Source organism: Leopardus geoffroyi, chromosome D4 (genome assembly GCF_018350155.1).
Source record: "Leopardus geoffroyi isolate Oge1 chromosome D4, O.geoffroyi_Oge1_pat1.0, whole genome shotgun sequence".
Taxonomy (NCBI): Eukaryota; Metazoa; Chordata; class Mammalia; order Carnivora; family Felidae; genus Leopardus; species Leopardus geoffroyi.
Window position 1 is genome coordinate 3,979,156 of NC_059342.1, and position 27,511 is coordinate 4,006,666.

Below are 27,511 nucleotides of genomic sequence, written 5' to 3' on the forward strand. Positions count from 1 at the left end.
CTGTGCAGATGAGCCATGGGTGGGAGGGAGAGGGATTGTCACCTGTGCAGATGAGCCATGGGTGGGAGGGAGAGGGATTGTCACCTGTGCAGATGAGCCATGGGTGGGAGGGAGAGGGATTGTCATCTATGCAGATGAGCCATGGGGGGGGGGGGAGGGATTGTCCCCTGTGCAGATGAGCCATGGGTGGGAGGGAGAGGGATTGTCACCTGTGCAGATGAGCCATGGGGGGGGGGGGGGGAGGGATTGTCCCCTGTGCAAATGAACCATAGGGGGCAGGAATTAATCAGCAAAGGGGGAGCTGCTGCCCCAGGCATCACAAAATAGGATTTCGTGTCCTGAAACATTTTTCTATTATGAGATGCACGTTGAACCCGTGTCACAAATTGGCCCCAGAGGAGCAAGTGATGCTGTTGTGTTTTGAGAAGCTGGCCACACGCCACCCTGAAGCCTCACCTCCCTGGAAGGTACCTGCGCAGGTGCTCAGGCCGAGGTCGGGGGTGCTTAGGGGGTCTGGTGTGGGCCGCCCAAAGGCCCTCTTTGTTTCTCAGTTTTGAGATTTTGAATAAAGTGGTTTTGCACGTGTAGAGAAAGAACTGGGAACATTGAACTAGCAAGCATTAGGTAGCGTTTTTTTTTTTTTTAATGTTTATTTATTTTCGAGACAGAGACAGAGCATGAATGGGGGAGGGGCAGAGAGAGAGGGAGACACAGAATCGGAAGCAGGCTCCAGGCTCTGAGCCATCAGCCCAGAGGCCGACGCGGGGCTCGAACCCACGGACCGCGAGATCGTCACCTGAGCGGAAGTCGGACGCTTAACCGACTGAGCCCCCCAGGCGCCCCATTAGGTAGCGTTTCTAGGCACTGTTGAGAAAACTATCCTGATGGGCGTTAAACACAGTTTGAGCTACAGACTTTCCCTGGGGTCAGAAGAAAAGGCAGGTTTAGCCTGGAAGCAGGTGCTGGGTGGTGGGGAGGGGGGCTGTGTCGATGGGCACACGGAGGAAGGTGCACGGCAGGAAGTCACCGCGAGTACCTGGTTCGGCGGCGGGAGCAGCCCGGACGAGGGCCGAGTGAAGATGCACAGCCTTTGGGGTTTGCTAAGTGAGCCAGAGCTGGTGTCCGAAAAGCAAGGCCAAGAACAGCCGTGTGGCCGTGAGCTCATGGGAACGATGGCTGGAGCCAGGCAGCCTGTGTTGTGCAGAGGAGGTTGGAGACCAGGAGAAGGCCCTGGGTGGGTGGTGGGGCGCAGGAACAGGGCATCACAGACACTGTTCGTTCCGCAAATAGTCCGAGAATGTGCCCTAAGCTGTCCTTGCACGAGCCATCTCTGCTGTCAGAACCCCGCACCACCACCACCGGCCAAATGTGTCGACCCTGAGGTCCCCAGGCAGTGTCCCCTGTGGCGAATCATACCCCCAGAAAAAGGCTGCTCAGCCCAGGGGGCGGGGGACGGGGACTGCTAACGCTGAGCATAGCCAGGCCTCCAGGCCACCCCCTCTGCCCCTGAAAGCTGAAAGGAGCCACTTGCTGGAACATGAATGTGTAGGACCCTCCCCTGGGGGACGGGCCAGCAGGTGTCTTGCCCCGTCCTGTCTTGTTCTGATTCCTCCCAAGGGCCCTACAGGCCAGAGAGCCAGCACCCATGTCCAAAGCAACAAATGACGAATTTTGAAAATGGTTGTTGTGTTGTTGGGATTTAGGTAAATTACAAAGTGTTGGTTCACATTTAAAGTATGGTGCTTGAGGGGCGCCTGGGGGCTCAGTCGGTTGAGCGTCTGACTCCAGCTCAGGTCATGATCTCATGGTTTGTGAGTTCGAGCCCCGCGTCGGGCTCTGTGCGGACAGCTGGGAGCCTGGAACCTGCTTCGGATTCTGTGTCTCCCTCTCTCTCTGTCCCTCCCCAACTTGTGCTCTCTCTCTCTCTCTGTCAAAAATAAATAAACTTTAAAAAAAAATAGGAAAAGAAATAATTGCTTCCAAAAGACATCTTCCCAGAGGTGTTTTTTGTTCATGGCATCCTTAGACCACGTACAACTATAAGCTGTATGTAACAAAGCAAACTGTGGACGAAGAAAAACTGATCATTAACAGTCCAGTGCTGATGAGGAAGCCAGAAGACTATTTAATCCTTAAATTATAATAAAACTGATGTCTTTTGCGGGGCTCACTCAGGAGATTGGGCAACATCTCCTGGAGAAAATCGTTCCCTCTGTCAGGCATGTATTCTTTTTTTTTTTTTTTAAGTTTATTTATTTTGTGGGGGGGGGGGCAGCGAGAGTGAGAGAGAGGACCCCAAGCAGGCTCTGTGCTGTCAGCACAGAGCTTGACGAGGGGCTTGAACCCACAAACCGTGAGGTCACGACCCGGGCCGAAACCAAGAGTCAGGGGCTCTGCCCAACCGACTGAGCCCCCCAGGCACCCCAGGCAGTTATTCTGATGCTTTATCGCGACGTGTAGGAAAACCCATGGTGGAGAAGCTGTCTCCCATCATCGTGTGTGTGAGACGGTCTACACCTGAGTGCAACATGCAGGGGCACGTGCTTTCCTCCCTGGATGTACGGATGGGGTCGCCTAGATAATTCTCCATGCGTGACGGGCCCTTTTGGTTAAAATACACACTGCTTTGGGTAGCTGGGGATTGGCGACGCGTAGACCCTTCTCTTCTCCAGCATCCACTCCATTCCCGAAGTGCGTGTGTCTGTTCAGTGCCGTCTTGGTGACGGATGTCCTCGTCGAATGTGGAACCCGCACTGTCTCTTTAGTATCCTGGATTCTTTAGTGCCTGGATGTGGTCTGGAGAAGGACAGGGAGGGGACAGCGTGGCGTCCGAGGCCAGGGGCCCTGACAGGTTGTCTGTCTTCCTGCCCCAGGGCAGCGGCTGGCTCTCCCCCTGCCCAGGCCGAAGGCCCGTGAGCCGAGGTGCCTGCGGCCTTGGTGCTACGTGTGTGAATGTGGCTGCTCCTCGAGCCGAATGGTGTCCGTCTACCAGACGAGACGCAGTAGACCCAGCGTCCAGGTCTGCGTTGCACGTGACGCTGGCCAGCACCGCCTGTCCGTCATGACTGTCCCTGTCTGGGGAGGGTGCCGGGCCGGGCACCTGCGGGCCGTTGGGCCAGCGCCTGAGCCGTCTTGCAACGAGACTTCCCGTTGTAGTGTGTCCTTAGACTTCTCTGTCCCCACCGGAAGAGGAAGTTAATTGGGTCACCTTTGTCCCGTGCTGTGTTTTGGGGCTCGGCGCCAAGAGGGCGCGTTTGGAAGGAGGACCCCCAGGCCCCTTGAGGGAAGAGCTCTCGGCCCCGTCGGGAGGGCCTGGCCCGGGCTCCAGAGGGTCCGTGGTTCCGTGACCGTCCTTGCCGCTCGCGTCCTGACCGATGTCCCGCCTTCTCTTGCCAGGAGGACCCCCGCGTGCGCCCGTGGCCCGTAGCGGGGAGGCGCCGGCATGGCGGGGGGCGTGGCGGCCGACAACGCCAACCACCTGCCCTTCTTCTTTGGCAACATCACCCGGGAGGAGGCGGAGGACTACCTGGTGCAGGGGGGCATGAGCGACGGGCTGTACCTGCTGCGCCAGAGCCGCAATTACCTGGGCGGCTTCGCGCTGTCCGTGGCGCACGGGAGGAAGGCGCACCACTACACCATCGAGCGCGAGCTCAACGGCACGTACGCCATCGCGGGCGGCAGGGCTCACGGCAGCCCCGCCGAGCTGTGCCACTACCACTCCCAGGAGTGCGACGGCCTCGTCTGCCTCCTCAAGAAGCCCTTCCACCGGCCGCCCGGCGTGCAGCCCAAGACCGGCCCGTTCGAGGACCTGAAGGAGAGCCTCATCCGGGAGTACGTGAGGCAGACCTGGAACCTGCAGGTGAGCGCCCGCGCCCGGCCGCTGGGGGACAGCACCCCTCCTCGGGGGGCAGCCCGCCGGCCGGCGATGCCGGTCGCCGGTCACCGGCTCCCTCGGGGCCCCTCCAGACGGTCGCCGCGGCGTCAGCCGTGTGCGCGGACCTGACGGGGTCGCTCTGCGCACACGGATGGGCTCCTGATTTTACGGCTCCGGGGGCTCCGTCGCAGAATGTTCTGGACGAGCAGAGCCGGGGCTCCAGCAGCCCGGGCTTGACCCCTGACACAGGCTCCCACGCCCCGCAATTTACGTCCCCGGTGCCCTGGGGACGGGCACGTCATCCGCCAGTGACGTCCCCCTGCCCATCTTTCTCAGCCTCTAGGCGGGTGACCCTGAGCTCATTGGTGTGGCCGCAGGGAAGGGTGCATGTGTTCAATTCACACGTATCGACAGATGGTCATCCGGAAAGGCCCCAGGGGCTGGGACCGCCGGGTCCCAGCCTCACTGTCAATAGCACCCGATGTCAGGAGCCACCGGGCTGGTTGACGGTCTCCTGCTCGGCCCCGTGCGTTTGGCCCTTTCTCTCTCGTTCCCCAGATGTGCGCGTCCTGCACTGGGGGTGCCGTCCCGTGTACACGGACGTGTGCGGCACAGCCTTTCTGAGGGTCGTGTGCAGTGACTGCTTTCTGCCCTTGAATACAACCTGCACCGAAGTCACCTTGCACGCAGGGAGCAGTACTCTGTGTGCGGTCGTTGTCATGAGCGTGGAGTGGATGTGCCCCAGGCCATCTGATTTACTTTTTTTTTTTTGCGAAGTCAGATGCAGCAGATCTGTGGACTGGTCATTCAGGCACAGTAACGCGAACCTTGTCAGACGTACATTTCTAGGGTTTTGACCAACACCCCGCACCGTGTGGGTCCCATCCCAATCAGGGTCTGCTACCCCCCCCGCCCCGGCCGGCTCCTCGCAGCCCCCCACCAGCCATCTGTCCCACAGTGTAGCCTTTTCCAGAATATCACGTGTGAGGGGACTCACGCAGCTGGTACCCTTTCGGGCCGCCTTCTTCCTGCGCCCAGACCTCGACTGGCAGTGTTTGGGACGCCGCTGTGGGATGCACCCTGTCACGCAGAGCTGCTGCTTCTCAGGCCATCTGTGCAGTCTGACCCACTTTGCATCTCAGCTCCCGCCTATCTTCCCGCCTCCCTTCCACCCCCTAGTTTGGGTTCATTATATATATATTTTTTATTTTTTTAATGTTTATTTATTTTTGAGAGAGAGAGAGAGAGAGAGAGAGTGTAAGCAGGGGAGGGGCAAAGGGAGAGAGAGAGGGAGACACAGAATCGGAAGTAGGCTGTAGGCTCCGAGCTGTCAGCACAGAGCCCCACTCGGGGCTCGAACTCACGGACTGCGAGATCCTGACCTGAGCCCAAGGCAGACGCTTAACCGACTGAGCCACCCAGGCGCCCCTGGGTTCATTATATTTTTATTTTTACTTCTTCTGGTCTTCTTTCTAACTTCCAATAATCCACGCTGGGGTCTTCGTTTACGGCTGCAGAGAATACCTCTCCCCCGCCCACTGAGCACGGTGGGGAAGGGAACCCACCCCGCCGTCGGCCCCCTCCCGTTTTTGTTTTCCACGTTGTCATGGTCCCGTCCTCCACGCCCTGTGGCCACATGTCCTGCAGGTACAGACAGAGAGTGAGAGCTCAGAGGAGACAGGAAAACCACGCCTCCCTTGTGGTTCACATCCCAGGGCTTCTGAGGTGTCGGGCAGGGCGGGGCTGTGACGCAGAACACAGGGTCAGTGCTGGGCTGCGATCCACGGAGGGCAGGAGGCCTGTCCTCTGCACCTCACGGATGATGCCGGACGGTTTCTGAAGCCCCGTCCGGCTTTAAAAGGCCAGCCTCTAAAATCTGCGCTGTCACTTACATACTTGAAGTTCCTTAAATCCTATAGAAGGATCTTACCGGTTTTATGTGGTGAATGAACGAATGACCACGTCAGAACTTAAGACGGATCGGAAATGATCTCTGACACTCTTACATGTTTTTACTCAGTACCTCTCTGCCCCCTTTTCCTCGCGGCAGGGCCAGGCTCTGGAGCAGGCCATTATCAGCCAGAAACCACAGCTGGAGAAGCTGATCGCCACCACGGCCCACGAGAAAATGCCCTGGTTCCACGGCAAAATCTCACGGGTCGAATCGGAGCAGATTGTCCTGATCGGATCCAAGACAAATGGAAAATTTTTGTAAGTACGGTCTTCTTCCCTGTCACCTCCTACCGACGGGCCCGCTTGGACTGTTGGGGTAACTTGGCTTCCCCCTTCCTGGAGCCCACGTGGCTCCGGGGAGGCCTCACACACCGTCACAGGGCACCACCCACGTGGCCCGCCGTGAAGACGTTCCCAGACAGAGAGGCTGCTCGTAACCCAGCATTTGTCACCCAGTCCGAGCCCAAAGTGAACACTCTTCTCGGGCCCAGGGGTACGTGAGTTAGAGAAATGGTATCAGCTACAGAGCTTGCTTTAGGTGCCAGGATAGGGCACGTGATGATCGTGGGCATCCATCTGAAATAAAAACACCGTGTTTGTTCACTCAGTGCCCCAAGGTCTCAGACTTAACTTCTCTCTTTCCTTGGAACTACATGGCGCCACTAAGGCAGATGATCGAAGAGAATTTGTCGGGAGTTTGAACGGTTTCCTTGTTAACCTTAGCGACCGATGGGCCTCAATACTCGGGATCCTGGAGACGCAGGCCACCTTGGGGCGGGGTCAGGGGTCAAGGACAGCACCGCGCTGTCTTGGGCAGGTGTCGGCCTTATTCCCAGAGGAGCTGTGGCCGGGGACGTGCCCACCTGTTTGTCACTGCTCAGGTGCTAAGCGGGTGCCTCAGGGGACAGTCATTCGGTCTCACCTTGGACCCTTACAGATGGCACTTTGGCCCCGTGGTCAGGCACGTGCACTCACTCACACCCAGCTGACTTTTAACTGTTCCTAGAACTAGGGGTGTTTTTGCTGAGTGTACATCTATTAAGAATTCTTTATTCAGATTTTACCATAATAGCTCTTACTTGAAAAACGATCTTAAACGCAAAACTCTTCTTTGGAAAGTGATTCTGAAAACAAGAGCGGGGTAGCCCAGGTCGGCACGCAGCGGGTGCTGGAATGCTGATTTAGCAGCCTCCGTAGCAGCCTCCAGCAGAAATCATGTGTGGGAGATGTTTGTTCCTCGGGTGGCCCCTGTCAGCCTATTTCCCCCTGAGGTTTGGACTTTCACCGTCTTCTTCGGAATCATTTCCAGCACAAATGTCATGGGCCTGCATGAAGTCAGCCCCGAGTGATGTAATCCAAAGAGTGAGCGAGGCCTCTCTCCTCGCGGGTACAACACCTGATCCCAGGCTCGCTGGAAAACAGCTGTGGTCAGAGACGGCGGCCTGCTCCCCGCTCAGACGAGGGGCCCCGCCCTGGGACAGCCGAGGGCCCAGCCAGCTGCCGGTCCCTTCCCCAGGGGTCTTCTCCTGCCTCGTCCAGGTTTTCCTATAGAATGTCTTTCCTGCTGCTTTCCAGTCATTTCAGTTGACTTACCTCCCGCGAACCAGCATTCACTAGAGTCCGTAGCTGTGGAGGCACTGAATGCCGACGCCACTCGGCACGTTAGAGACGGAGGTGTGAGCACCCCACCGTCTGCCTCCTGAGCCACACATCTCAGTGGGAGAAACAGGCTCCGAACCATAGAACAGGAGCCGTGGAACAGGTGGCCGTGCAGAAGGAAAGGGACAGAGCACGCGTGTGGGTGCCCTGGGCGGGTGGACGTGTGCCGCAGGGCCGGGCCTGGGAGGACTGGCGGGCACTAGAAGGGGGGCGCTGTCCGCCTTCAGGAGGGTGTCAGGGCGGGTTCAGCTCAGGTTCGGTGGGACCCGTCTGGCTGGGCGTAGAGAAGAGACCATGCAGAGATACAAGAGTGCGGACACTCAGAGGCCACACTGTGTGGTTCGTGTGTGCTTGAACCCAAGTGCGGTGTTCGTTACTCTCCAGACGTCAGGGCCTTTGCGTTCTGGGGCCTGAACGCAGGAACCCTGTGGGTGCTTGTTGGACACAGGGACGTGGGTGCTGGTGCGTGGCCCTGCCCCGTGGCTCTGTGCTGGGCTCTGTGCACCCTGGTCAGGCCCGGGGCTCTGTGTCTGTTCTGTGCACACATGCCCTTCTCGTGAGCACGGTTCCTCTGTGTCCGCTGGGGACCATGGCACGTGTTTCCGTGAGGCGGAAGGCGGGATTTCAGGATGGACACTGCCGCGCCCGTCACCCTTCTGTTCCCCCGATGTTTACGGTTCCTTGTCCGGCCTCGTCTTGCTGCCGGACTTGCCCCCCGCGGGGCTGGCCGTCTGGCTCTGCATTGCTGCTGTCCTACACGGGTCTGTTCCCAGCCCTTCTAGGACACGGTCTGGCTCCAGTCAGCGGCCTGCCGGGTGCTTCCCACAGCCCCACCGCCTCCGCACGGCCTCGCTCAGGGCGCTTGTTTCCTTCATGACCCCGTCCTTGACCCCAAGGCCAGCCTGCCCTCCCTGGGACCTCCCGGCAGCACCTGACAGAATTGACAAGAGTCTAAGAGGCTCTCAGATCCAGAAACAGAACGTAATGTTTGTGGCTCTTAATAATGGGCATCGTGAACTTGATTTAAGATAAGTTGGCGCATGTCAGCGTGCTGTGTGTAATGCCTAGCGCTTGGTAGGAGGGTAATAAATACAGATCTCCTCTACTTATGATGGGGTTATGTCCCGATAAACCCTTCGTAGGTGGAAAATACAGTAAGTCGAAAATGCATTTAATATACCTATGCTACTGAACAGACACCATAGCTGGGCCTCGCCCGCCGTGGGTGCACTCATACCATTGGGCTAAGTCATCGACCGAAGCCGATCTGATAGTCAAATGTTGACAGTCTGGTGTGGTCTCTGGAGCACTGGGCCGAAGGGGACACACAGAACCTATCAACGTTGTCAGTGCTGAACGCGTCGTTCGCCATCTTGACGGCGTGGATGCCTGGGGGCCGTGGCGCCCTCCCCAGCATCACAGAGAGAACCCTGCCTCACATCCCCGGCCCGGGAAGAGATGCACCTTCAAACTCTGAAGTATGGTTTCTACCGGATTACTGTCACTCTGTGTCCATCGTAAAGCTGAAAACTCACAAGCGGAACCATCGCGACTTGGGGACTGCGCATACAAGCTGATTTTGGGTCTTGAACGGCCACAGGCAGCAGGGGCCAAGGGGCACCTGTGGGAAATCCCGAATGCTTGCAGTTTCCGCTTAAGTAATAACGTGGAGAGTCAAATGGGGAAGTGAGAGAGTTCATTCTAGAACCTCCGATTTACGTGACGGTTCAACGTGGCCAGACCCCTCTCCTGGGAAAACACATGCCCTGTGCCACCCCTAGAAAACACGGAGGAAGAGGCAGAAGTGTTTCGAAAAGGCCTACGTGAGGTCGTGAATCTTTGCCGTGACGGTTTAAGATGCAGAAGTCAAATCCCGGGAACTGCTAACCACCAAGAGAGGCCGTATCTGGGGGACACTGGCCAACTCAGATCCAGTTTTCTCTCCTCACGAATGACAGTGGGAAGTCCATTTGTGGGGGCGGAATACTTGAGCCAGAAGGGACCTCACTGCCATGAGTGTAAGTCCTTGGTTTTCAAAGGGGGACTGAGGCACGAGGGAGCCTACCCCAGGTGGTCAGGCGAGTGGGAGTTGAGAGCGAGGCTCCAGGGTCCTGATGGCTCTGGGCTGAGAGTCCAGGGACCCCACCACCAGCAGCTGTGTCCTAACCCCGCGCTCTCCGTGCAAGGCATGGCTCCAGGGCGCGTCCACGGGAAATGTCAGCCTTTCCCCTGTCCTGTGTCCTGTCCACACAGCCTACCCGGGACCACGCGGGTCTCGAGGGTGGACCATGATGGGATTGGTACCCTTTTAGGAAAAGGAGACTGGAGTTCTCTGTGCATGCACACACAAGGGCAAGGCCATGTGAGCACCCAGCCGTGGCCCTGCGGGTTGGGGGTCAGGGCTCTGCCTTCTGGGGACACCAGGGCCCAAGGGATTCACGAGGGTGCAGCCCCTCGGATCTCTGAAACCCCACATGATGACAAGGTTTGCCGTTTTGAGAAATCAGTCACAGCCCAGGTCTCCCTGAAAAATGAATTTGTTCGAAAAGGTAAACAAAATTTCTTTTGCAAAATTTGTATCCCCCTTCCCCCAAAGGAAGGACCCAGGATTGGTGGGGTCCAAAGCGTATACGGTTCGAAGATCTTCTTTTCTTTTTATTTTTTTTAAGTTTTTTTTTTAATGTTTATTTATTGGTGAGAGGCAGAGAGAGACAGAGCATGAGTCGGGGAGGGGCAGAGACAGAGGGAGACACAGAATCCGAAGCAGGCTCCAGGCTCCGAGCTGTCAGCGCAGAGCCCGACGCGGGACTCAAACTCACGAACCACGGGATCATGACCTGAGCCGAAGTCAGATGCTTAACCAACTGAGCCACCCAGGCGCCCCTGGAGATCCTTGTTTAAAAAAAAACACAAAATCTATTTTTAGAATAAGAAAAAAATTGCAATAAATTACACTTTTTAAAGCGGGAAATACAGTAAACATACAAAACTTAGAAAACCGTAACGTAACTTTTTACTCAACTGCCTGACACGTCTCAATAGTGCCTTTTATTTTCTACATTTTTTCAACTGTGCAATGCTTGATGGCCTCCTCCGTGGACAATAGTTTAGTAATATTATTTCCCACGTGTGGAAAAAAGAAAAAACGCAGTCCTTCCTCGGGGTTTACAACTCATTATTAGTAAGGCACGCACATTTTCGGGATCATTGTCAACTTTGGGAAAGGACGTTGGAATGGAGGAAGAGTGCTCTTCTCTGGTCATGGTTAAGTATCGTTTATACATCGTACAAAACCCTGAGGCTGTGCGGTCACATTGCTGGGCCCTGCTTGGGCTGGATGGGCCCCAGCTCGTGGTCCAGGCAGCATGGAGCCTGGACACCCGCACGCGTCCCCCAAGTACACATCACAGGGGCCCAAATGTAATGTGCGACGCCCTTCATTTCATCACGTAAAGTATCTTAGAAAGAAAACATTCCAAAAGTTCCATTTCCTGCAAAAGGAGAAAAGTAGAATTCTCGCTTTCCTTGTGTTTAGTAGGCGGGTAAATATTTGATCATTTGTGGCTTAAAGTCCTTTTAGTTCTTACAGAGATGAGAGCAACTTCAAGGCGACCTTTAAAATACACAGATGAGGGGCGCCTGGGTGGCTCCGTCGGTTGGGCCTCCGGCTTCAGCTCAGGTCATGATCTCACAGTTCATGGGTTTGACCCCCTGTGGGGCTCTGTGCTGCCAGCTCGGAGCCTGGAACCTGCTTCGGATTCTGTGTCTCCCTCTCTCTCTGCCCCTCCCCTGCTCCCACTCTGTCTCTCTCTCTCTCTGTCTCAAAAATAAACACTGAAAAAAATCTTTAAATAAATAAAATGCACAGATGGTGGCTCCCTAAATAGTTGAATTAATGTTACAAAGAACAAGTAATATTTCAGATTTGTCAGGGGACTCAGCAAGCCAGGAAATCACCACTGCATTTAGAAGCATGCTGTTCAGAAAGAAGCTACGGAAATCGTCATCCTTGCAACAGAATGTTCCTGCATTCCTCCAGGCACGTGCCAGGCACTGTGACAGGGGCCATGGAGACTGACCAACAAGACTGATTCCGGCCCCGCCCTCACCACGACCTCCGAAGACGTCACACCGAGAAAGACGGGCATGCCGCAAAGGGTGCGGGGCTCCATCGGTCACGGTCGCCCCGTGTAACCGAATGGCGCTGCTGACACCCAGTATGTTCTTTATTTTATTTCTGTGCACCTGTCCATTGCGCCTCAGTCGCACCTGTTCTGAACGCCGTTAGTGCAGGGATGGCCCGCCCCCATCGTCACGGGTGCAGTGCTCACAGCAGGGTCTCAGCGAGCCCCGTCTTCCTGGGGAAAGGGACACTGAAAAGTGCCCTGAACAGTGAGGACAAGGGACTTAGGGCAGAAAGGGAAAAAAGTGCAGAGTCTCAACACTGTGGCCTGGCCGTGGCCTGGCCCAGAGCAGAGCCTGGAGTGACAGCCAGTCAGACAGACAAGGAGCCCCTCCTGATCCAAAGGGGGGCCTCTGAGCAGGTGCAGAGTAGAGGTGCGGCTTGCCCTTTCCAGCCCCCTCAGAACCACTGATCCCCCTAAGTGCCTCGCATCTGAAATTCAGGTGGCCCCTGGCAGTCCTCCGCTGTCCCCTCCAAGGAGAAACACACAGTTCCCTCAGAATCATCCTCATGTTACCAGCTATTTCCAGGTAGAGTGTGATGCTTCCGTTATTTTCTCCCTTCCCTCCCCCCCCCCCGATATCCTCCCATCACACCCTTCCCATCCTGCTTGTCCCTCCCTTAGGCACACACGCACCCCCGCTCGTGCCTCTCACGTTCACGGCTCTGTGGGAGTCCCTGCAGAGAAAGCAGTCAGCAACGTGCATAGAGGGTCCAGCGAAGGCCCACCGCATTCTGTGCACAACTGGGGACGAGGAGGTTCAGTGACGGTGGCCGTCTGAAGAAGAGACTTGCGTCCGGCCAGAATCGGGTGTGCAGCTCAGAGCTGAGTGGCCTTTGTCTAGTACGGACCCAAGCTTGGGGATACCAGATGGCGGGCCTGTCGCCCTTGAATATTAGATGATACCTTGACCAGTGCTGTGCCGTCTCCCAGCGAGGTGGAGGCCTCGCTTTGGAAATAGGAATCAGTGATGCGTTTATTGTTTTTTTACATTTTTTTAATGTTTATTTATTTTTGAGAGAGAGAGAGAGAGAGACAGAGACAGAGCACGAGGAGGGGAGGGGCAGGAAGGGAGGGAGACACAGAATCCCAAGCACGATCCAGGCTCCGAGCTGTCAGCTCGAACCCATGAACCGCGAGATCATGACCTGAGCCAAAGCTGGACGTTTAACCGACTGAGCCCCCCGGATGCCCCATTAGTGATGCTTTTCGATGCAATTACAACTCATTGCCATTCAAGAAATATACAGTCACAATATGGCACGTTCGCCAGAGACACTGAGATGGCTTATAAGGGTGCACGCTTGTATTCCCTGTGAACAAGGAACAAATGTGATTTAATTTGCCTCTCTGGCCTCAGATTGCTCAATGACACAACGGGGAAGGAAACCGATGTTTTGTCTGAGTTGTTACGGAGACGAACAAGGTACCGTGCACAGAGTTAAGCCAGTGGTCGCCATGTGTCTGCTCCCTACAACCATGGAGTCTCTTCTTCCATCCGTTCTGGAAAATATTCAGCCAGTTTTTCCTCAACTGCTACTCTCTTTCTTTCTTACCATTCATTCCTTCAGAGGCTCCTGTTAAACATCTCGTAGACTTTCTGAATTCATCCTGTGTATCGTTTCTCACGTTCTGTCGTCTTTTCTCCATGTGTTGGCCCGTGTAATGTCTTTGTGTCCGTCCTTCCAGTTCACTAAGTGGCACTTCATGTGCCTAATCTGCTTTTAAACTGAACCACTGTTTATTTATCCCCCCACCAATGACGTTTTTTTTTTTTTTTTTTTTTTTAATTTCTAGCAGTTCTCTTTGTTGCGGTGGTGGTTTCTCTAACATTCCTGGGCATGTGTAGAGTATTTTATTGCTTGGTCATATTTGCAATTCCGTCTTTTTGATTCCTTATTTTTAGAGAGAGAGGGAGAGAGAGAAGGAGAGCGAGAGTGGGGAGGGGCAAGAGGGAGAGAGAGAGAGAGAGAGAGAGAGAGAGAAGAGAGAGAGAGAGAGAATCTCAAGCAGGCTCCATCAGTGCCGAGCCTGATGCGGGACTCAGTCTCACAACCCTGAGATCACTACCTGAGCTGAAATCAAGAATGGGACGCGCAACGGACCGAGCCCCCCGGGCGCCCCACGATTGCCCCTCTTGTTTCCTTGAACACTTCGTACACAGGGAGCTCAACCTTCCAGTGATCGGTGACTCCAATATGAAAGTCCTTAAGGGTTCAAACCTCTGCGTCCTCTGCTCTCCTTCCCTCCCTGCCCTCGATCTCCTAATTCATGTTTCCTTATGTCTTCGTGATCTTTTCGAGCTCAGTTTGATCGCCGTGCACCTTTGGGAATCCTGAGCCTCCTGTGTCGAGACTGCTGTCTCCCAGAACCTGGGAGGATCTCTTCTTCGGGTCCGGCGGCCCCGCTGCCCTGTCCGTGGCAGGGCCATACTCGTATTTGCCCTTACACCAAACCCACATTTTTGTAGTCGCTCTTCGTACTGCCCCCTTTCCCCAGCTCAAGCTGCAACTCCCTTCTTGTTATATACTTAAGTTTGAAAAGCAGGGTGTGGGTTTAGGAAAGCCCTCGCCCTTGTCCGCTGATGAGTGAGATCGGGTGTGGCTGGCCCCCAGCCCCACGTGCTGCAGTGACCGTCCGGTGTCCCCATCAGCGGTCAAGGGACACCACGTTGTTTGACACGTGTGGCTCTGTGGGTCCAGGTCAGCGTCGCGGCACGGCCTGTCTAAAGTAAACGTTCAAGGGGCTGTGGGCTGATGGCAGTAGCAGCCCGTTGATCCGACCAAGGCGCCCGTGAAGCTGAGAGGAGGGGCATGACCCGGTTCCACGGGCCGGGGGAGAGACGGAGGCGTCAGATGCGGACCCGCGTTCCGTGCCGGTCCTGCTTTGCAGGGAGCGTACATGTGCCTCCTTTTGCTATGATGCAAGGCGACGGTGCCCGGAAGGTGCATTTCCATGCGTCTCTTGCGGACCGGGAGGGCGCCAGCCCTCCAGCTCTCCTCTTCCGTGGACGGTTGGCCCGAGGTCCCGCCCAGCACATCACTACCCTGGATGGGAGGGGCGAGCCCTCCCCATCCGTCCGGACAGCCCGCCCCAGCCACGGCCATCGTCGGGTACACACGGCCACCCCGGCCCTCCTCCCCTCCAGCCAGCCACGCTCTGTGGCTCTGTGGCCACGCAGGAGGCTGTGCCCTCCTGTCCTGTTCTGTCTGCCGCAGACATGGCACAACGTGTCAGGACCTGGGTGGCAGAGAGGGGGGTGGTCCTCCCCTCCCTGCCACTGCCTGGGCATTGCCAGCACACATCCTCTCCAATCTAGGAGGCGTCAGAGGGTGGACAAGGGGGCAACTGCTCCAGGCCTCCACCCCCCCCCCTACCACCACCCCTCCTGGACCAAGGGCTTCGGCATCTGGGAGGGGCAAGGCCAGCCCAGCCCAGAGCCTGAGGCACACAGCCTGGGAGGCGGGGGGCTCTCCTGCCCTCTGCTGCCCTCCGACCAAGGAGAGTCGCCGCCGTGCGACAGCTTTGCGGCCCGGCTGCAGTTCACAGCACCGTGATAGCAAAACACGAATGTGTTGTCGGCTTGCTTCTTCCAAGAGACCCACAGGGGAAGAGACATTCTGGGGCTTCCGCGAACGTGCCTGAGGCTGGCTGGCCCCTAGCGCAGGAGAGGAGCTGGGAGCTGAGCCTTTGCTCCCCCTCTTTGCGGGGGAGGGGTCAGTGCCACAAACCTGGTGGGGGTGCTGGGGCAGAGCGAGCTTTCTGGGGGAGCAGGAGGGGCCGCTTCGGCTTCCCAACCAGTTTTCCGTGTGTGTTAGATTAAAAATAGCCCAGCCCAGGATCTGCCTGAAGCCAGCAGATACCTCACAGCTGCCGGCCGTTAGCGTCACCGGGCCTCTGGTCCTCGCCACCTACAGAAGTTGGGCCTGTGGGTTTCCTTCTCTGCCCTCGTTTCCTGCCAGCTGCCATGGGGGGGCCTGTCAAGCAGCTTGTCTGCTGCCCGGCTGGCTGTCGCTGCCGGGATCCCCGTGAGCTGGCCACAGGCTGCCTGGCTGGAGCTCCGGGACAGAGGGACTCTGCTTCAGGACCTGTGTCCTGGGGCTGGAGGTGGGGGGGGGGGTGCCGATAGGGGGTGGGAGGGGGCTGAAGGAGGTGTGTGCTTTTGCAGAAATCCCTTGTCCAAAAGCAAGACCCGCCGTATCTCCTCCTTGCGCCAGATCTCTCTTTATACTGTTTTTCTCACGAAACAGAAAACACACGAATGAGTGCATCGCCGTGTTTAGGTGCAGATCCGTGAATACTCACAAAGCAAACACCGCCAGGGGAGAGAAGGAAAACCAATGTGGCGGGGGGCCCGCCCCGCTCACAGCTCGAGGACACCACTTCCTGGATTCTGGTGTCCGACGTACCCTCAATTTTTTTTCTTCATCTTCGGTTTTATCACCTAGGATCTAGGTGTGCACCTCTAAACGAACCATTTGCTCTTGCCTGTTTGGGAACCCGTGCACATAGAATCGTGGCGTGTGTTTTATGCTCCTGGGAGTCCCCTGTGGTCTGTGTCATTGCCATTCGGCCGTCGGATTGTTCTGCGATGTTGCGTCGCGCGAATACCCCAGACTTTACGTGCTCATTCTGTCTGCAGTCAGTGGACCTGTATTTAGGTTGTTTACGGTTTGGGACAATCACAGATAAAGCTGCTGTAAACACACCCGCATACTTTCTGGGCACAGGGGGCATCAGTTTTTTTTACCTAGGAGTGTGGATTTCTGCTTCCCAAGGACTGAACAGGTTTGAGATCCATAGAGACTTCCAAGCTGTCTCCCAAAAGTAGATGCTCAGAATCATACTCCACCCAGCAGCATGGAGGGCACCTGCTACCCTGTTCTTAGGCAGCACTTGGTATTATCAGCCTTTCTCATTTTGGCCAGTCTGAAGGGTGCCCAGGGGTGTTTCCACCGTGGTCTTACTCTGCGTTTCCCGGATTATTCTGGTCCCACCACCCCCCCCCCCCCCGGGCAATCTGCCATCCCCCGTCTCAATTTTAACAAGAAAATTTCAATCCGGGCATCGGGCAAGATGGAGTGCTGGAATTTAGGCACGAATTCAGAAAACCAGGGTTTGGATCCCTTTTCTTGCTTCCAGGACCCTGAGGTCAAAGATCTAAAAGGCTGTAAGTCAAGGAGAGTGCTGTTTTGGAACAGCCCACGGACATTGTCCTCCCGCGGTCCCCTTTGGTCTGCGCATGTGTCAATGTCTCACGCTCAGGGTTCATTTCACCGAGTTCTTCACCCCTCCAAACCACCCTTTTTGTTGGCCGCGGGTGCTTATGGAGTAAAATATGAGCAGTCCCGCATTCCACATTATAAAATAGCTGCTTATAAACAAGACTCCGTTCTCCTCCCGTATGAAAATAGGTCTTACCCCTTCTGTGTGGTTGTTTTTTTGTTTTAACAATGACGAACGGGCCTTAGCTGGCCGCGGGGCTGTGAAGACAGGTTCACGCCTGGGGTGCTGGTGGCGTGGCTGGGTTGGGAGGAAGGAGCTGTTCTGAAGGTGCAGAAGGTTTCAGAAGGGGGGTCTGGGTGTGTCCCTGAACCCACACCAGCTGCCCAGAGCAGCGGGGTGTGGAGGCCGCCCGGCCAACATGCACAACCAACTGTGACTCGGTGAGAAACGTATTCTTAAAAAATTTTTTTTTTTCAACGTTTATTTATTTTTGGGACAGAGAGAGACAGAGCATGAACGGGGGAGGGGCAGAGAGAGAGGGAGACACAGAATCGGAAACAGGCTCCAGGCTCTGAGCCGTCAGCCCAGAGCCTGACGCGGGGCTCGAACTCACGGACCGAGAGATCGTGACCTGGCTGAAGTCGGACGCTTAACCGACTGCGCCACCCAGGCGCCCCGAGAAACGTATTCTTAGAGCAAACGTCCAAACGCAGCTCGGCCGTCTGTGTCCACTTACCTTTGGGGCTGAGTCCACAGGCGGGAGAGGGCAACCACACGTGTTTCCGACGCCCGTCTCGGGGGCGTGACCTCTTGCAACCGGAAGGAGGTGTCCGAAATTTTCCCAAAGCACGGAAATCCCACGCAGCGTGGCACAATCACTCGAGCTCTTCCCAAAAGACGGTGCCCTGGGGCACGCTGTGAAACGTTTTGGGGGCTTAGTTTCCTCATTGTGGAAAATGCCAGGGCCCCAAAGGCCCTGGGAAGAGGGGGCCCTCGCCCCCTCCATCTGTGGTCGGGAAGTTTCTGACGTGAGATGCTTCCCAGGCACGTCCACGCTGCTCCCGTGGGTGCTCCCGTGGGTGCTCCCAGCGGTGCTGCGGCTTCTGGGACTGTGCCCCAGACGCAGACCTCGGGGAAGAGAGGCCAGCGCAGAGACTCTCCCTGTGCCGTGGGTGCCCTGTGCTGGTGGCCTGCCTGGGCGGCTCCCCCAGGTGGACGGAGACTCGCCCACAGAACCCGGGCGCCCCCTGCTGCCCACCCAAGGGTCCGGCCGGGCCTCTCTATGCACGGGGGGTGGCCAAGCCCCGGAGCCCAGGTCGGGCACTGCACATGGGGCAGGTGTGGGTTTGACATGCCGCCTCCTGTCTTGCAGGATCCGGGACAGGAACGACAACGGGTCTTACGCCCTGTGCCTGCTGCACGAGGGGAAGGTATTGCACTACCGCATCGACAAGGACAAAACGGGGAAGCTCTCCATCCCCGACGGGAAGAAGTTCGACACACTCTGGCAGGTACGGGCCGTGCTCACGAGGGAGAAAGCCCACCTGGGTCCCGGTAGGGGCTCCTTTCAACCCTCAGGTGCCCGGAAGCCCGGGCCAGGGGTGGGGATGTCAGGTGCACGAGGCTCCGGAATCCAGAAGTTCCGGGTATACCATGGAGGGCCCCCCCGCCCCCGCCAGCAGCCCCGGAGAGCTGTGCTCAGAGGTGAACGGGAGGCCATGCCTTGGGGACTGGGAGCACTTCTCGCTCTATACAGAGCATCGGGTGCTTGCTCGCTGCAGAAGGAAGCTCTGGAAACGAAGGAGACTCAGAAAGGGCAGCGCTCCCTGGGTGATTCAGGATTTTTCAGCTCTGGTCTGAAAAGGGATTCTTTTTCACCCAACCTCTGGTAAACCCCAATATGGCTCATAATTCGGGAGACACACAGGGACCGAGGAGCAGGGAATCGATGCCATCACACTTTCCAGCGGGCGGAGGTGGGAACACACTGCTTGTTTTCATTTCCATCACAGCGACACGTGGCCACGGCCATGGCCGTGGCCGTGCTGCACACATCACTTCATCCAGGCACCTGTAATCTCTTGGGTCCAGCAGCAGAGAAACCCCAGGGACTCTGCTGGCCCGAGTGGCCACCACACGGAGCTTTCGTGGGTGAGGAACGCAATGAGGGTTGTGTCCACGCGCCCACACCCCAAACCTCACCGGTGCCGATAGCAGGAAAGGGCTCCACTCAAAATCCATCTGTTTGAAAACCGGCAGAAAGGATTCTCATTCCTTGAAAGCACAGTAACCACCACCTGATGTATTCTGGTTCCTAATGCTGTGGCTGGAAAAGAAGTACCTCTTTTCTGAATGCCGGGTGTTTGGGTATTTATTCACGTCGGTCGTAACACTGACATCGTCTGCCGTGTGGCTCGTTAGTGACCACGGGCTCTGCTTTAACTCACCAGCACCAGTTTGAGAGAGCGTTCAGCCTACCAGATACGAGTGCCCAATGCAGCTCAGAGATGAGCAGGGGACGTTGCTGGTGGGTATTAATTCCCACCAGCGTTTCTCACCTCCTACAAGAATTGTGGATGGTGTGCACATAAGGGCCCCGGGTCTGTCCTCCAGCACGACTGCTCGGGGGCCCCGGTGTCATGACCAGGACACGGCCACAGAGCCGTTGGACTTCTCCGGGATGACCATTTCCTTTGTGTGAGTTCACGCACAGTGCCAAGGTCAGCACACTGGCTCATCCCAGCCTTCCATTTTGACAGGTGTGATTTCAGTGTTTTTTTTTTTCTTGAGAGCCACGTGAGGGGCCGCTGTTCATGGACCCCCCCCCCCAGGAGCCCCGAGCTGTTTCCCTGGGAGTTGGGAATTGCTACACTTGGCTGGACTGGCTTACTTTGGGGACGGAGTCAACAAACCAGGACCTAATCTGGCGCTTGGCCTGTTTTTGTATAGTTATGGAAGAAGTGGTTTTTATACTTCAAAGTGCTTTTGTGATTTCTTTTAAGAAAGGACTGTGTGACAGGGAAAGTGGCCTGAAAAAAGCCTAAACTATCTCTGTCCAGCCCCTTGTAGAGGAAGTTTGCTGACCCCTGCCCAGGAGGGAAATGCTCATGTGCAAGCCCACCATCCAGGCACCCTTGTCGGTGCAGTGTCAGAAAACACAAGATATTTGAATGACACTGGAAAGATGGACAGGCACCTCACTGCTGGAGGGACCTCGATACTGTCAGCCTGAGGACACGCTGTTACATTCAATGGAGCGGACAGAGCCTCTGTGTCTATTTCAGAAGCGTGTTAGGGCTGGTCTCGTTGAAACGCCTGCTTAGAGGTAGATCTTACCACAATAAAAGACGACGTAAAAAGAGAGTGCTTCCTGGAAGGGTAAAATATATTCATTCAGGGGCGCCTGACTGGCTCCTCCGGTAGAGCATACCACTCTTGATCTCGTAGTCGTGAGTTCAGGCCCCACCTTGGGCATGGAGCCTACTTAAAAAAAATTACAGATACAAACATTCACCCAAGCAGGTAAGTTTTGAGAGGAGATTGAAGAGCAGGGTCCTTAACTGGAAAAGGTACCAATAAACAGAGAAGGAACAGATACCAGATATGAAGATTCTGGGTTGTCTGAAGAGATGTCTGTTTGTGAGAAGAAAATATGAAATACCAAAGCTGTCTTCTTATTGTGTAATTTTGATGAGATACAAATAAATCTATTTGCCATTAATTAATTTTTTAATGGGCCAATTGGACATCATGAGTCATGGTTTTCTGGGAGCTGTTAGCCAAGGATGGCCACATTCTGTCAACATAAGGTCATTCTCTAGAAGACCCTGTCCTCATGACCCAGCTCTGACATCTTCTCCCTGAAACTTTTGGGCTGAATGACTTGGTACCTCCAAAGCCTTTGCCCACAGCCCTTGTGCAGCATTAACCAATGACTAATAGTATATTGTGATTCCTTTACCTGTCTCTCCATCAAGAGAGGAAGCACTTCAGGAATAGGAAATATGCCTCATTCATCTTAGTTTGCCTTTGGTCCTGCCTTGGGGCTTAGCATGAATGACTGAATAAAGGAAGAAATGTTAGCATGCTGAGTTTGTTTTTATAACATCATACGGATGTAGGAGAAATAAACAAATAAATGGAGCTTGCTATTGAAAAAGGAAGGGAGGGAGGGCTGATGGAATGGATGGTTGGATGGATGGGTGAATGAATGGATGGATGGGTGGGTAGATGGGTGGATGGGTGAGTGGATGGATGGGTGGGTGGATGAGTGGGTGGATGGATGGGTGGGTGGGTGGATGAGTGGATGGATGAGTGGATGGATGGATGGGTGGATGGATGGATGGATGGATGGATGAGTGGCTGGCTGGGTGGGTGGGTGGGTGGATGGGTGGATGGATGAGTGGCTGGATGGGTGGATGGATGGATGGATGAGTGGCTGGCTGGCTGCATGGGTGGGTAGATGGATGGATGGATGAGTGGATGGATGGATGGGTGGGTGGATGGGTGGGTGGATGGATGGATGGATGGATGGATGGATGGATGAGTGGCTGGCTGGCTGGATGGGTGGATGGATGGATGGGTGGATGGGTGGATGGATGGATGGATGAATGGATGGATGGATGGATGAGTGGCTGGCTGGCTGGGCGGGTGGGTGGATGAGTGGATGGATGAGTGGCTGGATAGGTGGATGGATGGATGGATGGATGGATGGATGGATGAGTGGCTGGCTGGCTGCATGGGTGGGTAGATGGATGGATGGATGAGTGGATGGATGGATGGGTGGGTGGATGGGTGGGTGGATGGATGGATGGATGGATGGATGGATGAGTGGCTGGCTGGCTGGATGGGTAGATGGATGGATGGGTGGATAGGTGGATGGATGGATGGATGGATGAATGGATGGATGGATGGATGGATGAGTGGCTGGCTGGCTGGGCGGGTGGGTGGATGGGTGGATGGATGAGTGGCTGGATGGGTGGATGGATGAGTGGCTGGATGGGTAGATGGATGGATGGATGGATGAGTGGCTGGCTGGCTGGATGGGTGGGTGGATGGGTGGATGGGTGGATGAGTGGGTGGGTGGATGGATGGATGGATGGATGGATGAATGGGTGGGTGGGTGGGTGGGTGGGCTGATGGATGGATGGATGGATGGATGGACGGATGAGTGGCTGGCTGGCTGGGTGGGTGGGTAGATGGATGGATGGATGAGTGGATGGATGGATGGGTGGGTGGATGGGTGGATGCAAGGGTGTGGGGAGAGTGAGGTCAAGTCCAGATGGGAGGTGGCATGTGGACCTCAGTCCAGAATCTGAGGCCGGGGGGAGGGGCCATGGGAAGGGAGCAGGATGAGCTCCCAAGGAAGCACGTTTTATTGTCCTCGAGCCACATTTAAGGTCTGAAAGGGGAGTCGGCTGCCCCAGGTGGGATTTCTCCATTTCCTGCCTCCGTTATGCATGGCTCTTACTTTCTTCTTTTTCAGCTAGTGGAGCATTATTCTTATAAAGCAGATGGGCTGTTAAGAGTTCTTACAGTTCCCTGTCAGAAAATTGGCGGGCAGACAGGTGAGTCCCTGATGTTGGAACCTCCGTGTCTCAGATGTTGACAACAATCAGTCTCGTGTTCCTTTTGGCCTGTCCCAGGTTCAGGTGGGATGAGGACTTACTTTTACAGATCAATAAAAAATGTCGGATCAGTCCCATTAATCAAAATGTAGCCAATAATTTTAACCTTAGAAAACGGACTGATTCTAACTGCGTGGGTAAGAAAGGCGAGTGAAGAGAAGACAATGAAAAAAAATGGCGCCCCAGGCAGGACAGTTGGACAGTCAGGCTGAGTGATCTGTGGGGGGCAGGGAGGCGTGTTGCGGGTTTCCCGGAACTTAGCCCTAACCGACCGTGCTCTTTCCACCCAGGAAATATCAACTTCGGAGCCCGGGCGCCCCTCCCAGGTCCACATCCTGCAGTAAGTGTTACCAGAACTGCCCCTTGGGTGAAGAGGCCATATGTTAGTGCAAGGTTTAGCACTCAAGGGTAGAGGTGACTGTTGCTTTTGTCACCTTGGTAAACTGCGACCGGGGTGGGGGGGGGGCGGGGGGGGGGGTTGTCAGCTAGAATCAGCCTACTTTTAGTTCCAGGCCGGCGGAAGCTATTTGTAGGTTAGGCTGGGACACCCAGTGTTAAATCAGAAGTACGCCCCCTGGTGGATTCGGGAGTGGTAGCCCCCCGCTCTGGCCCAGCCCCGAGCCATCTGTGTGGAGCCGTGTGCACGACCCATGAGATCGTGTGCATGGTCGCTGTAGTGAGTCTGGGGTGCAAGATGTCTCACTGAGCCCGCCCCCCCCGCCAGCTCTCTTGGTTAAATCATCGTTCTCAGAAGACTCGACCTTTCAGGAGAGCTGGTCTGGCAGTCGCTTAGCGGAGGAGGTTTGGGGAGGGGCTGGGATGCTCAGCTGCATCAGACGAGGAGAAGCCCCTAGAGAAGGCAGGTACTGGCCTCTCCCTCCATGTCAGTAGGAGGTGAGAATGTCACCTGTCCCCATGTCTCCACGTGGGCTTCCTGCCAGTCTCCTACCTCCCGACTGTTCCAAGCTGACACACAGGTTTATACTCAAGACAGGATTGGGTCCTGCTCCTTTTGGGGGACCTCGGTGTGCACCTTCGGTGTCCTTTAAAGTATAAAACTCCCCCATCCTGAGTTGTGTGCTCCACGTCTCCCGATTTGCCTGTTAACCCTTAAAAAACAAAATCCACAGAGAATAAACGTTCTGCCCCGGGTAAGACCCGTTGACGGCTCAGAGGCTGTGTCTGTGTTGAAGCAGCGAGGCTCTCTGGGGCCAGTAGCCGCCACTGGATGGGGGCGATTAGGAATTTGCTAAAGTACCAGTGAACTTTGGCCCCAGCGTCTAAACTATAGCACCTCTGTGGAGTGATCATTTTATTTTACGCTTTACGCGGCTCCTGGGCCTGGAGAGTCTACTGGAACATGTGTGTTCCATGAAACAGATTTCTCTTCCTCTGAGATGGGTGAGGGCTCAGGGCTGAGAGCTCATAAAAGAACATCAAGCCTGTATGTAGCTACGCATCACCCAGTAGCTTCAGGACGTTAGCTATTCTGGAAAACCTTTTTATTAACTGGTGAGACACATAGAGGGAAAAAAAATAAATACATGCCCCACGTGTCCTAATCTGGAATTTCCACAAACACCTTAGAACCAACACCCCAAAGATGTAACAGAATTGGGCACCGTCTGATTTATTCTTTAGAATGATTTGCCTCGAGTTTGTGATTCAGTAATCTATATGACACAGGAGCTATTTAACGTAACAGCCCTGATCTTATAGCTCTCCATGGAAACTGTTACCAAAATATTTTTCCCGATCCTTCTGCTCACGTGGTGGGCTTCTCCTGAAGCCTCCCCAGTGACCCAGTGTTGCTGGTGCTGAATCTCTTAGCGGAACGTGGAGGGGGCTGGCGGTGATCATTGTAAAGCAAGTCGAAATAGTATGTCATGTAAGGTAGCCCGTGTTTGTTTTCTGAAACATTTACTATTCCTCTTTGCCGTTATGGTTTCTAGACATGGTCAGCGGGTGGAATTATCTCAAGAATCAAATCATACTCCTTCCCAAAGCCTGGCCACAGAAAGGTGCTAAAGCGTCCCCTGCTTGCGGTCCTTGACTGAGTGGTAGGACTGTCCCGTAGGCGGCACCACCGCTCCGGTGCCCGCTGGCCTCCACGTGTGCTGCCCTGACCCCCCCCCCCCCCCCCCCCGCCCCGCTGCTCTGCTCTCCTGTCTGCCGTGTGCAGCCCCGGTCGGCAGCCCCCTCCCGGGCCTCCTGTGCTTTCCTTGTGGGTCCTGGTCACTGCCACCAAGTCCACGCCGCGAGCGTGCCCCCTCTGCTGAATGTGCGCTTGAAAGTCATTTGGGTCAACGGGGAAAGTGGGAGCCTCGTGTCGGAAAATCGTTTCAAAGCGAGCCGCGTGACTTTGTTGCCAGCGTCCCGTGTTGCAGGAATGGGAGCCGGTCGCACAAATCACACGCTGCCGGGAGGAATGCCAGGGTTTAGCGCCTAAGACGGTTTATTTTGTGGACGCCAAGTGCGACAGTACCTGCGTGACAGCTGTCGGCTTCCAGCACGGAACTGGAGGTAGAACGTGCATGACGACACACGTGGACATTTGAGGATTAGAAATACCTGTTTTCTTTATGGGGCAGTAAGGTTGACATAGGAAGGGGTTTTATATTTGGCTGTGTGGTTGGATTAGGAGGAAAGAAGCCGAATTATTTTAATGATTTTTATTTATAAGGAATCGTCTCCATATATATGTGCGTGTGTGTGTGTGTGTGTGTGTGTGTAGATACACAGACATATATTATGTATGGATTGTTTTTTGTGCTTTTATCATTGGTGGTAGAAAATTCTTTCATTACGAATTCTTTCCACGTTCACATCAATTGGCATTTTCCCAGACATACAGTTGGGCATCAACACAGGATACAAGTTGGCTACAGTACTTGCTAGAAACTACAGAAACGAAAAAGCATAAAAGTCCTGAGATTTCATTTAGGAGGAGTGTTCCAAGCGAGCCGTCCTACTGAAGGCGTTCTCAGTCGCGCTGACGGCAGGCCAGAGAGGGGAGTTGAGCGTGACGTTTGATGAGCTGAATGAAACGGAATGGCTATCTGAATGTCAAGGGCCCAGGAAGCGTGGGTCGGCCCGCAGGAAGACTCAGCTAGGAGGGGGCAGTGCTTTGGGGGGGTTGGGGGGGCGGTGCTACATTCGAGGCTGCCTTTGCTAAGGGTGGCATTTTAGGAGTCGGGGACCAGGTTGTCAAGGTGACACATTCTCTGTGTCCAGTGCCCACTTTGCCACACCGCTTGGCGTTTGCTAGAAGGTCCCAGGACCGGCATGTGATTGAGGCTGTGGCCCTGAAGAGGTCAGCGTCCCCCATGCTCCCCAGCACAGCTCTCCCACTGCCGCCTGCTGGCCCGCGTGGCCTCGGCATTCGCCCCTCCCCTTGGGAGAGGGCTCCGCCTGGGGGCTCACAGGCCCGGGGTCCAGCAGTGTTTCCTGCTGAAGGGGCCAGATGGCACCCATCAGCCGAGGCGATGCAAAGCGGATTCTGCTTCAAGGTGCGTGTTCATAATCACAAGCTGTAAGCTTTTCAAGGCTGTAATTACAACGTAGTTCAACTTTGCGACCTTGCTACAAGGGTTTGATGGTCAAACACAAGATTCAGGAGTTTGTAATGGGACGCCGCCCCCCGACAGAGCTGCGTAGAAGAGCTCGGGGCAGGATGCGTGGCATGCATGGTGCCCAGACCCCCTTGCTCGCTGGCTTCCGTGGCCCCTCCACGCACAGGGCCTGCCTGTCTGCCATGGGGGATCCCCTGTAGACGTGGGCCACACGGCCGGTTGCCATGATTTCTTTATTCATGATCCCCTGGAGGGTGGCCCAACCCTATGTGCCAACACACAGCCCCCCAACCCCCGTGCAGCCCCGGGGATGGGCGGTTTCACTGTAGACAGACAGCGTTCCATGCGTATCTTTGTTACGTGGTTCCTAAGTGTACCACGCAGGGTTCAGCCAAGGGAGCGTGACCAGCTGGAGATTTGTGTACAAAACACACACACACACATGCGTACATACGTATTTACATACACACACATCTCTACACGCGTGCACTCACATACGAGTATAGGTTTGTCACAAGGACTCGCCTTATGCTATTATGGGGGCTGTATATGCAGGTCCCGTGTCTGTAGGGCAGACCGTCAGGAAGGGAGCTTCAGGAGCAGGACGGAACTCTTCGGAGATGCTTAAAGTTGTCGTCCGCAGCCGGGGGTCAGTCCGCCCTCCACCTTTCTCTTTTTCTCTCTCGGCAAAGCCTCAACTCTCCCCAAAGGACTCTCAGCTGATTAAGCCAGGCCCACCCATGATAATCTTAAATTAACGAATTAGGGATTTCAATTACATCTGCAGAATCCCTCCATAGCAGTACCAAGAGGATGATTTGATTCAATAATGAAGATTACAGCTCAGAGTAGCCACACTGACACATCAATAAGCCATCACCCCCAGGAAACAGTAGCCCAGCCCTGGGAGGAGACAACTCACCCCCACCCCATCCCTGTCCCAAGCAGGCTGAAGCCAGCTTAGTCACTCACGGTGAATAAGGAGAGATCTAGAAGAGTTGTAGTAGATCTTTACACTAAAGGAATGTGTCTCTCTTTTTTTTTTAAGTTTTTATTAATTTATTTTGAGAGAGAGAGGGAGAGCAGGAGGGAAGAGACAGAGAGAGAGAGAATGCCAGGCAGTTTCTGGTATCTGGTGCAGAGCCCGACTCAGGATTCGAACTCACGAAATCGGAGACTATGATCTGAACTGAAACCAAGAGTTGGGCGCTTAACCAAAAGTTGGAGCCACCCAGGCACCCCAAACATGTCTCCTCTTCTTAAACTATTAATATATATCACTAAGACTACCTAAGATATCTGTAAGGCTACCTAAAAATAAACACATGCATGGATAAGGAACATAAAATCATCAAAGGAAATAAAAAACTGGGAATAAGTATTGGTAATGGCACACGTGTAAGGCTAAGATCGTTA

At 55.1% G+C, this 27,511-nt stretch overlaps 1 protein-coding gene across 3 annotated transcripts in view; it reads left to right on the plus strand.

Moving 5' to 3' along the window:
• Positions 1 to 27,511, plus strand: part of SYK (spleen associated tyrosine kinase) — an 86,753-nt gene that overhangs the window by 31,985 nt on the left and 27,257 nt on the right. Inside the window, exons 2-7 of one of the 3 annotated variants that reach the window (XM_045470302.1) lie at positions 3,397 to 3,859; positions 5,925 to 6,085; positions 18,269 to 18,407; positions 22,382 to 22,463; positions 22,814 to 22,863; positions 24,476 to 24,544. In XM_045470302.1, the coding sequence (XP_045326258.1) occupies positions 3,443 to 3,859; positions 5,925 to 6,085; positions 18,269 to 18,407; positions 22,382 to 22,463; positions 22,814 to 22,863; positions 24,476 to 24,544 (918 nt within the window). In that variant the 5' untranslated portion in view covers positions 3,397 to 3,442. Of the gene's footprint in view, positions 1 to 3,396; positions 3,860 to 5,924; positions 6,086 to 18,268; positions 18,408 to 22,381; positions 22,464 to 22,813; positions 22,864 to 24,475; positions 24,545 to 27,511 lie in introns of those variants that run through there. The other 2 variants (XM_045470303.1, XM_045470304.1) reach the window with 2 other exon arrangements.